Source organism: Opisthorchis viverrini, assembly GCF_000715545.1.
Source record: "Opisthorchis viverrini unplaced genomic scaffold opera_v5_241, whole genome shotgun sequence".
Taxonomy (NCBI): Eukaryota; Metazoa; Platyhelminthes; class Trematoda; order Opisthorchiida; family Opisthorchiidae; genus Opisthorchis; species Opisthorchis viverrini.
In genome coordinates, this window is record NW_008751893.1 from 233,467 (window position 1) to 247,353 (window position 13,887).

The 13,887-nt window shown below is 40.4% G+C and overlaps 2 protein-coding genes across 2 annotated transcripts in view; both read left to right on the forward strand.

The window, feature by feature from the left end:
* Nucleotides 1-1,782, forward strand: part of T265_08780 (hypothetical protein) — a gene marked incomplete at both ends in the record, with an annotated part of 91,064 nt that extends 89,282 nt beyond the window's left edge. Inside the window, one exon of the mRNA XM_009174680.1 lies at nt 1,765-1,782. Within this exon, the coding sequence (XP_009172944.1) occupies nt 1,765-1,782 (18 nt within the window). The remainder of the gene's footprint in view (nt 1-1,764) is intronic.
* Nucleotides 1,783-2,829: 1,047 nt separating this feature from the next.
* Nucleotides 2,830-13,887, forward strand: part of T265_08781 (hypothetical protein) — a gene marked incomplete at both ends in the record, with an annotated part of 12,882 nt that continues 1,824 nt past the window's right edge. Inside the window, 2 exons of the mRNA XM_009174681.1 lie at nt 2,830-3,266; nt 10,803-11,081. Coding sequence (XP_009172945.1) covers nt 2,830-3,266; nt 10,803-11,081 — 716 coding nt within the window. The remainder of the gene's footprint in view (nt 3,267-10,802; nt 11,082-13,887) is intronic.

Here is a 13,887-nt window from a genome sequence, read left to right on the forward strand (position 1 = left end):
AAAACCGCAGTCGCAATAAGATCGTCAGTTTTAGGATATTGAGTTCTCTTTGAATTCGTCTGTACCGTCCTGTGTTTTCTTGTTTAACCAAAGGCTCTTGGTTGGTGTAATTAACGGGTCTTGTTTGCGTAATGTTGATTATGAAATTGTAGACATTCAAACCAAAGTATTCTTTCACTAACCAGTTGATAGAAGTGCGGATTCAAAACGTTTAAAGGACATAAGTTGGGCAACATCATAGCCTTCTTCGGGGGTTTGTTTTGGCTATGCCGATGAACCTCGCATCTTCTTACTCTCAGAAGCGATGCATGTAAAATGAACACCTCAGTATGCGTAGAATCATTTTGGTCTCTGAGTCTGAGCGGTTGAACCACCCGGTAGCACTCAGAAAAAACTCGGATGTTATTGTAGGGTTTGTGGTAGCATTTGTTTAATCACGAGACTGAGCGACGCCAAAGAAAATGGGCAACTATGTCCTGTCCCATATTACTCGCTACCCGTCGTTTTAACGTACACCCGGATGAGAAGCCGTTCCAATATCAAGATGCTGGTCAGAAGATTCCGTTAATATCCTAGAACTGCATATTGGAGCGGAATTGTGCCGCTTGAGGTAGATTCTAATACTGTCCCAAGAGAAGTTGTGTAGGCTGTCCTCAATCAGCTGAGAGTGTCACCACCTCCAGAACTATAGCGCACCGTAGAGATCCAGCCTAACACCGCGTTCCCAAAGACCCTCTCCTAAGCTTGTTCTGTTCTCTTTCATACTAGCGCTCTTCACAGCTGGAGTAGACATGTGAACATGAACGTGCTAGATGAAAAATTGGCCAGGAAAATTAATCGAGTCCCAAAAATGAATGTTCAAAAACATCATCAGCCGCAATACATCGGCCATTTTTCCTTCTCCAGATATAACTCATACAGTATAAATGATGCCAGGGTTATTGATTTGTGTCCGCAAAGAGCCTTGTGACATTCGGGTTCCCACCCCGTCGAAAAAGTGGAGTGAATTTCAGCTTTCAGAAAGTCAACTACTTGAACACTGCCGTCTTTTCTTTGAGCTATGTAGGACGGCCCCAAGATCTAATTGGAACAGCTAGGTTTAGAATATCTATGCACACTCCAAGAAAAGCGATTTTCTAGTGTGACGCTATCTTTTTCAATGACAAAATATCTCTGCTTTAAGCCCTCTTCCCCTAGTTTACATATTTTATTTGTAAATTTTACTCGTTGGTTTTGGAATTTCTTGGTGAGACCAAATAGTAAAGACTATAAGAGCGTCTCTTGATAATAAAAATGTTGTGTATTACTTGTAATGTCTAAGGGCTGATGAATTACCGAAACATTTAGGCATTCTTAAAATTTCAAGAGATATTCGCTGGGTAATCTTTACATAATACATAACGGTATGTGTTGCAGAAGTGTTCATGTTATTGTGTTTCACGCTTCTCGACTTTTCATTTAAAAACCCGAAAACCTTTTCCCAGGTGCGAATGAGTGGTGATTTCTTGAGGAGAAATATACACATAATCCAAGTACCAGGATTTAGCCTAATATTAGACCCTTCTTGCAAGAAGTGCTTTTATACTAAGGTTGTACGTGACACAGACGTTGTCGCAGCCAATCCATCTGTCACTCAGTTGGTGGAAGTTGAACGCATTTTCGCAACCTAATCCTGGCTATACATTTCGAAACATCCTGCACCCCCACTTGAAATTACCGACCTTGACCAGTATTTGAGCCGCTTTTTTTCTTTTAATTATTTAGTACTTGCGTAGAGAGTGAAGGTAGTTGGCACGATCACTGCACATTGATTTTAAAAAAAAAGTTCCGAGAGTGACTGGAGCTTTACATGACACGAAGCATCCAAGCTTCCTGCGAAGTCCATGCCAAGGAAAAGTAAATATTTATGTACACTAAATCTTGCTTCTCCAAAAATGAATAATTGTTGGTTGATCTTACTGAAATCGAATTTGATAAATGTGGCATTAGTTTTCACTTTTGTAGCACTACCTAGCACATATTGTTTCTTTTAGATACTCATCCGTTCGTTCATTATTTATTCATTAGTTGTTTAATTCTTCTGGCGCCACTGATACACGCAGTTTAGGCGCACGCCCAATGATTATTCGGATCCGAAAATGTGCGGACGTTTTTTGTAAAAACAACTACTTTGAGATAATATTATCATATATTAAATTTTCGGGAACTTGCACATGGAATGATGCGAATGAGTCAAAATTGCTCAAAATGCCTAAACGGCGATTGGTCCTGTGAGAGCAGCCAATCAGTTGTTTGTGTTTCGAGCTGCTCATGGGAGAATACCAACCAGGAAATACACCTGAGAGACATTCAGGCGTTTAGTTGCAGCGACCGCCGTAGCACTATTCCATGTCATCTCCCAAGAACAACAATCTAAATACGGTAATCGAGCAACCTGCTAATTTGGATATTCGGTTTCCCAACTCTAAAGTGGATGTCACAACACAGGGCCATATATTAAAACATAAATGTCTTGTACATGGCAGCGCCAATATATTTGCTGGTACTTTTGATGTATTCAATACAAAGTGCTTGTCAACAGATGAAGAGAACCAGGACAGCGGAGTTCCCGATTTTCTGCTTGCTACGAGATCAAAAATAGTTCCTCGTGTGTTTCACACTAATATGTTCAACAAGAATAATAAACTCCCAGTAGAGACTCAACGAAATTCCAAAGATATGCCAGATTTTGACCGTATCCCGGAAAACACTACGGACATTCAAAACCTATACTTTTCATCCGGTGAACATTCCGAGACCTGTGCAACTTCATCAGCCCCTTCCAGGATAATGCAACCCTCATGGACGCAACTGCATTGTAAACATATAATTAATAACAATGTTGTCGCAAATATTACAGATTCCACACAAGACGTCCGTCATATGTGCTCTCAGAACACAGGCCTGACAATATCTAGGGAAAACACCCGCCCTTACTTATCGCAGTGTGCAGATCTCACACCCTGCCAGTTACACTATCGCAATCCTACAAAGATGTACAGAGGAAATCGGTGCGCAGATGAACAGTCCGGTATAACAGGGGATTTTTGCTCACCGATAGATAACCGGAACAGTGGATGCCCAATGCGAACTGATCTGTTCCAGGAAGCCTGTCTGCTTCATCAAGCGAAACAATTCAACCTGTTTGACACAGAGGAACCGAGTTCAACCACTAGATTACATGCCGTTGAACAACACTCAAAAATATCCACACGAATGTATCGATGGTGAGTAATTTTATTTCATCGGCAATTAGGAACTTAAGAACTTTGCCGGGAATTCGATACACAGTATATTGAGACTGAATTTAGCAAGAGCCTGTCAGTAATAATAGTGACAAATTTTATACAATATTCTTCGTTAAAGATCTCCAACTTCATTCAGTTTGTCTAAGGTCATATTTCTTACGAATTTCTAATACCCAATAAGACAGGAACGAAAGAATGGTGGGTACTCTACCATCAGTAGACGGCGATGCTCCTTACACCATCAGTCTGTGACGTGAAAGATCGGTGGAAAATGGTGCATTCGAAAGTGTTATATCAGCAAACATCTCTCAGAGTACAATAGTAGATCATCGCAAATGTGGGGCAAATTTATGCCTCATCGGTTGATTCTACACATTGGATTGTGTCATTGCGATTCTCATTGTTCTGAAACGTTTTTAAGGTATTCTTTACTGTCTGCGAGTAGCTTTTACTGTGTTATTTGTTAAAATAATACAGACCTAGAAATAAAGTCCGTGGAAATTAAAATAAACGAGACTTGAAGAATGTTTTACATAAAGTAGTAAAATATGTTTTGGTTGAGAACCAAGATGGTAGTCCTACGCACCCAGATCTTAACAGGGGACTCGCCTCTATAGAAAAAGTAATTCTTGACCAGTTCTCCTGAAATTTAGTACATACTGTCGTATTTCGCAACTCCATGTTTAATTTTCCACTTTACACGTTCTGCATTTCTGGTGATCTTGGGTTGATCTATTGGCAGGAACAGCACCTATTGCTACCCTTACAAGAGAAAAGAAATGAAAAAAGCCTGTTGCTACCATATCCTTCGTATATTATAGTTATGCTGGCATTCGAAAATACCTTCAGTCACGTCACAATACGTTCGAAACCCATAGGTGAGCGAAATATGCTTTTATGGAACACGCCCTTGATGTCTGAGGACAAAGCAGTTGTACTCTCAAGTGTTTATCGGGAAAGCAACAAATAGACGGAATATCAAAAGTTTGGGGCCACGTTAGCTGCAATTAGAAGACCATTAGATACTTTGTGTATAACTATGGCCTGCGCACTCCCAGTTCATTTGGGTCCGATATGTGATGATAAATTCAATGTCCGAGTCCTCCGAAGTAGGACAATTAAACGACCCTAAAGTTTTGTCGCTTTTGCTTGACATTGTGCAAAATTATCGAGACAAACTCGCCCTCGTGAGATCAACTCTTTACCAAAGAGGGAAAGCCGATAGAAGGTTACATCAACTGTTTCATTTCAAAGTGATCCCAATTATTTTGAACTATAAACTTTGTTCTGCGGACGCATAATTTCGAACTCAATCAAACTATTATTATATGCAAGAGGCGCTAATAAGATTCCCAAATTTTCGCGAGACAAATGCTGAGCAGTTTGACCCAGATATGTATCAACTCAGCTCAGGAATTCTTGGATCCGGGAGACGATTGCTGTCATAATTGGCAGTCAAATTAATCTATGCCCAGGTAGAGCCAATTCACTTTTTAAGGGCGTTATTTTTCCAACAACATTTATTATTTGGATTTTAGAAAGGATTACCGAAGTCAGTTTGTACGAATAGATTTGTCGTCTTCACTGACAAGGATGTCTATCAAACGATCTCGATTGGATCGATGAAGATATTTAGGACGAAAAAAACAAAGACGCCGCTGGCTAGACATAAAAAAGAGTTTATTCCACAGGGGGTGTAATCTTTTTTGAAACGTGATTTTACTAAAATCGTTCTTTATAAAATATTATTTTATAAATGTGTGGATCCTACTTTCCAAATGGAGAGATTTCTGTAGAGGCATTAGGTTTCGAGGTGGTTCGTGGACAACTACCAGTCGAAAGTTATGGGGGAGAGTTTTTATGGCGCTTCGGTTCAGAAATATTAAGAATTGAAACAGTGTTTAGGCTATCAAAACCATCAAAATTCCGTTGGAGTACTCGAAATATATTGAATAATGAAATGTGTAAAACCATCCCAATTTTTTTAAAAGTACATGTACAGTGCTCTAGTGTCCACCACAAAACATTGTGCTCCCTTGTGTACGACCCGGGTCATACAGAGAGATCGGTACTTGACCATATAGCATTTTGGCCCAAGGGTTATTCCCACTCATTTAGCTTATAACCACTTTCACTATGGGTGCACTTACTACTTTCGGGAATCTGGAAGAATGCCACATTTTCATAGAACCTCCGGTTAAACAAGACGAACAAAACTACGCGCAGCGTTCCCGTTTAGGCGTTTGTTTCATGGAAGACTGTTTTCCAGCAAATAAATTGAGGTATGATATGGAATGATTGTGTCAATAGGTTAAGATCTTTCAATGACCGTTCTACGGAGCAGTCAAATGCTGTCACCGACATTTGGTGACCGGTGCCTGGATTCAGTAGTAATGATCACACTACTCGTATCCAAGTCGTCTTCTTATTTTTCAAGATTACCGGTCAAAATCGTAACGTCAGAAGATGGTATGGGCAAGAAATGTATTTTTTATTTGAGTGATTTTGCTGGGCTCTTCCTCAAAGCCCATTTTGGAGTCAAGAAAATGCGGCCATTCTTTTGTAGATAGATCTTGTCATCAGTCATTCCCCTACCGAAACATAATAAGGACGTGTCTGACATCATTGTACTACTTGGATCGAAGATGAGTACCGTTTAAAACGTCGTAAAGTAACAGTGTTCTGGATCCTCTGAGGAAAAAAAAATTAAAGTGTCACGCGTGCACCATTCTCATTTGTCTATGGTACTTTGTATGTTGGCTTAAAATGGGTCATTGTGATCCACATTTGCGCACGTATTTCTTGAAGCTCCACATAACATGAAAAAACCTGTGGAGGATATATAACGCTGCTTGTTTTCTTCATCGAGTACAGCATACTTGTGAGTACGAGTTCTGTGTGGGATGTTTGATTTTTGTGTACTTGCTCAGTATGTTGCCAACAATCAATGAATTGTTGACAGACACGATGAACAGGAGGCATTATTTACGTGACCATATACGTATTTATATTTCAGTCGATCTTCAATGCCATCCATGCAGAACCACCCTTAGCATATTTGTGTTTATGTACTTAAACATTTGTTTACCTTCCGAACGATATGAACCCAGTTGCTTCTTATCATCTGGGTATTTTCCTTACACCCACCAGATGAATCATTTGACAAATTAGCACTGAAAACAACGGTGAATCTTGATTACTTGTGTAACGTGCAGGACTAGCTAGAAAAATTGCGCGCAGTGGAGCAGTAAATGTGTACGTGACATCAGTTTAAGGGTATATAGCGCGAATGAATAGAATAAATACATCAGGATAATATATGATTTGGTTCTGAAAATCTCATTTTGTGTATAAAATTGCTAATCGCTGTTCCTATGCAGTGAAGTACAAAGTATTGTATAAAGCAGTTTAATTAGTCAGTGTTTAGTTACTGGACACGTGAGATGGATAAGTATCTGTCTTTATAGATAAAGGGTCGCGTCGCAGATCACGACAAGGCAAGACTGGATATTCAAATTTTAAAACAGCTTTTTGTTAGTACTGCAAATCGAAAGTCAACGTTGGTGTCTCAAATTAGAATGTCAATTCTCACAGAGTTCTAGAACGCTCGGTTGTTATGGTGCAATCTTGCCGAGTTGAAAATCGGCGGCTCAAGTTTAACTGCGGCATCTGGACTGCCCGCATAGGTTAGGGCACCTGGTAGTACCCAGATCTTTTGCGTGGCAGATTTGCACGGAAATGACACATGTTCTTCTTTACTGACATTACAAGTTGTGAGAAGAACCTTTCCAACAAAAAGTCGCTGCAAGAGCAGGAAAATTTTTTTCATTTCAGGCGCTCTAAGTAGAGACCATCTCTGGAAGAACTTGTACCAAGACCATCACTTAATGAATGGGAGCAACCAAGCCAAGTACGCGAATGTCTCTATGCGTCTTGCACTCTTTTTCACCCATTTTTATTCGACTTTCCGTAAAATAACACCCTCCACCCAAGGTGACCAATCTATTCTGAACAGTGTGAAAACACCAGAAGTCACTTGTTAACCAAGAGCATTCCACCTCAGTTCCTTTTAATGTGCAGCGTAATGAGGGTATCTGCATCTTTGGGAAGACTACATCAAGCCCACCTCAAACGCACGAAACAATATACTACTATTACTGTTATTATTTATTTTTGAAGAGCATGGTCACAAGCATAAAAAGTGAATGCAAAGGGGATAAATGTGAAAGGGTAACAAGAGAATATGGGAGAAAAGAGAGAAACGTCTGCTCTACTGCTTATTCCGCCGACCGAGAGAGTTTGCAGCAAACTGCAATAAACGGTTTTAATTGCATTGGTAAATGGACAAACATGAGGGCTTCTTGTGTTTTGTGAACTTGCATCAGATCACAATTACCCCTCGTACCGAGAAAATCGTTGCGTTGTTGTCCAATTAAATTCTTCCTCAATCTTGAGCCTCCTAGCAAAATTTTACTGTAGAACTCAGGTCTGTATTTTTGAGATATAAAGCGTGCTTTTATCTTGACGATCAAACTCACCTGTGGTTGATATACGACTGTATTATTTTGTCCAAAATGCTCTGTTAAAAAGGAAGTTTTTCTCTGCAGCCATAAAGGTGGATAAATTGAGTGTTTCGGTTAACGTATATATCTCCCTAAAGACGAATAAATTATTTGTGTCTGTATAACTTGTTGGATATGTCATTTTGGCACGTTGATTTACAACTCATGTTCTCATGTCCGTTTCTGGGTGTACCCAGCGGCCAACTTTTGTGGAATGTCTGGTTTGATGTCCAAAATACTCCGATGTAGTAATGGGCATGCTTGTGCACAAGACCACTCCGGTTAATGGCAAGTAACAGATAGCAATTCAGGATTTCACACCACGGGCTGAACGTATCATTAAAAATACAATTATTCTCGATGATGATGATTTCCTTACTAACTTGTATGTATCATAATTTTTTATCACGATACAACAGGGTGCATTTTCGGAAGGGTCCTTTCAATATCAAATGAACCTCACAAGATTGTCTACTCTGGGGTTCGCTACCAAAATGTAAGCAATGCACTTGGCTCTGGGTTATATGAGATGGGACGTTTCGATTTCACCCCTCACAGGTGAATTGCTCCCAGGTCATGAGATTCTTAATTTGACTTACCAGTTATCAAAATGAGCTGTCCAGATTACACTAAAGGCAAACAGTGTAAATAACGCTAGTGTTTGTGTCACCCCTCTAAAATATTAAACGAATCAGGTAATAATTAGGAATTTAGGAAGGAAGTATTTTCTGTTGGGCGTCATAAACTTTTCATGGGAAATCGGTCTTTTTTTCTGTGTGAGTCAGTGGTGCATGTCTCTTATCATATGAGAGGAAACTCTACGGAAAATGTTTCAGTTGCCATATAGGGCCCATAATTTAAACAAACGCTCCATGTGTAGTTCCCTGTAGGAGATGACTTAGGTGGCCTCGTCTCATATGTTGTTCACCAATAATCCCACAAATCGTACACTATCTTATTAATAAAAGCTTCTTATGGCAACTTTCTGGTCACATTTTCGAAAGATGGAAACTTCTACTGCCTCTGCAGTATTATGTGTCTCTATATCTCTAAATTTCAGAATAGAATCACATGTGCGGATCTTCCTATTCGCAAGGATTTTTTCCATTCAAATATATATTAGGTCCTACTAGTTCAAAATGAAGACGGTGCTGTCGCAAATGTTTATTCTAGAATTACAACGGTCACCCTAACAAATACTAAAAGATATGGAGCCTTGGAAATCGGATTATTTTGTTATATTCCTCAAACATCCAGCAACCGTCTTCTTAACGTACAAAAGCATTACGTGTCAGATTAGAGAGGCACTGAGATCAGTGTTTCAGCTCCGACTATATTTGCGATGCCTGAGCAACTCCTGGGAACTCAGTTATGCTGTAAAAAGCAAATTTTCCATATTTATGGAGGAAGATTTCGAAAACGCATGAGACCATCATGGATTAACCACTGGCATTATCTTCAAAGGAATGCGGTACAGTTATTACACGCGGAACTGAGAGTGACTTCTAGCAGAAAGTTGTGTGGCGTAATTTAGGTAGCTTGGCTGGGCTGCTTAGTTGTTCGTATGCCCACTAACCCTGGTATTTGGATGCCCAGTATTACGTCCTCGGTAAAACATATGCACTAACACGTGCATATAACGCAGTAATTTGGGCAAAACAGATTCACTGTAGCAGCGAATAAATTTCGTTAGTTTAAGGTGTTTGCGGATATGTGCTCCCATGCCCAAACACCGTCCGTTACTGAGGACATCATTTTCTTCGTCAAAAACTTCGTAAAGAAATTTGGTTTCACTATGGCGCTTGAATGTGCCCATACCGACGATGTTTTAAGGTGTGTAGGCCACGTTGTTGACCGTATGGATGTTTTCCTTCGCTACATTGCTTTTGTACTATTCACAGAATAATCATCCACCACTCTTATGTCGGTTAGATATTTTGTTGGCGTTATTTTGTCTATTTGTGTGGTGACTGATGTACCGGTGGTGACTGTGACGATAATAAGTGTTGTGTTTCCGATGCTGGTGATGTTGATGCTACTAATCCAAAAGGATAAAGAGATCCATTAAGAATTTATTATTATCATTCTACATTGAATTGCAAGCAAGTAACTGTGTCCATTTGTGCTTCTCACCTGTCCATGTCCGCTGAACTCTCACTGAATAACAGAGTAGTTCAGTAGTTTCCGAAAGATGATAACGGATTTACCATATAAGCTAACAGTTGTCAAGTCAATAATCCAGGGAATAGTGACAGTCATAAACCGGTAAACAACTGGCCCCTCATGACAACGAATTATGTGGCAAAAGACTGGTAGATGAACTAAAGATGATCAAAAGTGTCCAGAAAGGAAACTCAACAATGATGGGGCTGGCAACGAAGAGATCCATGCCGGAGTTATCAATAATGGACAATCATCACAAACTTACACCCGTTGTATTCTCTCCGTTTTTCGAAAGTTAACTTCCAAACAAGGTGCATCAGTTCATGGTCAGTGGTGAATTCGTGCTTTCGGATTTTGCCAAATTTGTTTCCATATCGTTGTGTACATAATTCGACAGCAGTCGATAAATACATGTGATCTGATAGTAAAAAACCATATATTGAATCGTGTTCAACAGCAACTTTCGAAAGAGCATTGTTTTATGCGGATAGAATCTCAGTAGTGAACAGAACAGTTTCATGTAAAATACACTGACCATACCCATCAGAAGTATGTCAACGGTGTCTCGAACGACAACATGTGCGTACAAATGATGTGGTCTTGGGAACACCAGATGAGAACTTGGGTTTCCAACTCGACCATTTTTCCAGCTGTCTCCCAACCCTCGTGCGAGCGAAATCGAATATGCGAAGTACAAAATTTAGTATTTGAAGAAGGTTTTTGCTTACGTTTTTCACCTTTAGACTTAGACTTAGTCTTACCACATGTCTTTTTCCCACTTCCTTTGTAGGCTTGCAATGTTCTTTGCTTGCCTGGTTGTGCTACTTGTCCTTACCTACCGAATCATTCAGTGGTATCATCAATACGAAGCAATGAAGCATTATTTTGTATACACCAACCAAATGGTCAACGCGGATCGTGAGGATCTACCAAATGTGCCTCTCAATACCAATTTGTCCGCTATGTTGCCCTACATTTCTGAGATGGTTGAGCGAAAACAGGGACCAACTGCAACGCATCGTCGGACTGCTGGATTGGTTGTAACCATTTGCAACGTGAATCCATTGAGGTAAGCAATTCGGTTACGGCAGAAATCTCGTAAGCACTAGTGCCACAACACTCTTCATGCTAGCAACACCCCACAGGCAGGTAAAAGCTTGAGCCCACAATCTGCAGACGGACTGTTGGAGGCTGAGGTAGGGACCATCGTACACGATTCCCTTGCGTTTCTGGTAGATAACCCACCTACCTGACACAGAAAAGTATCAAACCCGAGCTGAATAAGCATGGTTGTTGGTTAAGTTGCACTAGGAAACTTTAGTGAATTTTAAACAGACACGGATGGTAGGATAGAAACTGTTGTTTTAATGAACAACAAATCTGTCATTTGAACCCTCTACAATACATTTAACGTACCACCTTATAACAAGATGACATTATGAGAATGTCACATTAATACCACAAACTAATGGTGATATACGCGCGGTTGCACACCATTTGTCGGATTTTTGGAGATATAGCCCCACTGTTGAACTTTAAGAAGGGCGAAACCCATCGTGGGCTGCCCAAGCCAAGCCATGTTCTGTAGGACCAGGGTTTCTTCTCTGCGGGAACTCTCAACCCTTACATAGGTAGTAACTCTCACAAACCGGTCCGTTCAGTGGACGACCATCCAATAGTTATTCCGGAGAAAATTCTCCAGGGCTCTCAAACAGATGCATGGATTAGAAGCTCACCGGCTGAAAGAACAAAAAACGTCACTGAAGTTTTGCCAAAGAATCAAATGGCAGGAGGTGAAATAACGAAAGCATTCTTCGTTTGACAACACCGTACAAACCGAACATTGTCGTAACTCTTGAGCAATAGGCTCCTTTGTTTTCGTGGTATGCGTTATCCTCACGCTTGGCTGCTCGCTGCACTACTCAAAAGTTGTGTAGACAGTTTCGCCCACATTTGTTTGAATACAAACAGGCTTAGCTTTTACGGCAATGACCAGTTGTTGGGCAGTCTGGGAAAATTTGGTTAGATATGTATTTACAAAATCCAGCCATCGATAGTATCGCGGCCCTGATTTAAATTGGTATGTTAGAGCAGTTTAGACCTTCAGTGAGTAGACGTTTTATGCACATAATGGTCCCTATATGACAGCCATGGGAAGTGCATAGGAAGGTCAGCTAAGCGATAGGAGACGCATAAGTAAACCCAGCTTTTCCATGTACTTAAAAACATCTACCAAAGTTGTTGACTTACAGATATCATCCATTATCATCCGCCCATGGTTCTAAGGATGCGAAACATCAAAGCAATGCTGCATGTATTTTTTAGAATTTGGTTTTTCGTCTGAGTTCGGGCAACGTTTCAAGGACAGACAATGTCTACACTATGTATGGCTAAAAACTATGGGTTATGTCCTATAGCAGCTTGACAAGTGGGTTATTGCTGTTCTTGCTGCTGTCGTATGCAGCATAGTTTACTTTCAAAAAGCGCAATCACATGCAAAATGACCCGCAACAAAAAAGACTGGTAAACTTAAAAATGGGAGGGAGACAAAATGTCGAATGTCATGATTTATTAAGTTTGTCATGGTAGATTCTGCCCATGAAATTGTCTTGAATTTGACATAAAAAAACAGGTTGGTAACTGACGAAAAATGAAGCAATGTCTATTGCGCAGAAAGCAGAAAGCCCGTCGGTCCAGATCCGGTCAGTAAGTACGCAAAGAGATTGTGAAAAGAATGTGCCAAAAAATCAACAAAATTCGCCTACCAAGGGGTACTGATTGCATTCTTCGAAAACTCTAGTTTCGTAAATTACCTACTAAGTACAGGAAGGTGAACGGGACGCTGCGAAGTAATGGGCAGTCCTTTGGTCAAAACATTTGAACCAGTGACCGATAGAGGGTCATAAGTCTCAACAGCATTGAAATTCTGGTCCTGCTCACAAGGAAGCAGTGACCTGCACCATTTTGGGACGGGGATTACAAAACATTACTGTTGCCAGACGTCCTCAAACTGAATCTAACTTGGACTTAGTGAGTATTGGCATGGAGGTGCTATCAAGTCCTCCCAGATAGTAAGGTTTGACGCAGGAGAAGAATACTGCTTATTCGTCAATAATGGTAAACTTCAACGCAACCGTTTTACCGAAGACAGAGAATGTATGTGTACATAGATAATGTGGATGTAAAAACTACATAAACAATCGGTTACCTAGAAGAGAAGCAGAAGTGTCTGAGCCGGCCGGACCCAATTTACGACGAAGGAAAACCATTGAGATTAGTTCCGATATTTCCGGTTTGAAGGATGGTTCTAGAATGATCAGTAGATGCAATGCGGACTCACATAGCTTTTATGTACTGATATTCTTGGTTATCGCTTCAGGCTGGCACAGTGCAATAAGGTTTTCTAGAGGCGATCTTTAGTATCCCATTTAGTAAGAGACTAAAGGGAACGACACCACAAGCTAAAAAGGCGAAATATATATCCTTTTTCAGCAATCCACTGTAAGAAGAAGAACTATCAAGACATGGGAAAGTGCACAACTTCAGATAACTTCGGATAGAAATATTCAAGTACGGTAGTCGGAAAATGAAATCGTACGCTCCTAACTTTAAGGATGAATTTGTCAGCGTGTTCGTGCCGTGTTAAAATGGGAGAAGTCGTAGCACTCGGGGGCAGTGTACGTTGTGCATGAGTTAGTGATTGGGGAAGTTTACTGGATCTGTTGTAGTATCGACTGTGGCGAGCGCAGCAAATGTTTCGTGAAGTACGTTCCGGTTAACAATACGTCTCATAACTTAAAAAGGTAAAGAGGTCGTAATTACGCCCGGCGTTGCCTATTTCTGTTATCAACATTTTTCCTCGGGGGGGGGGGGAA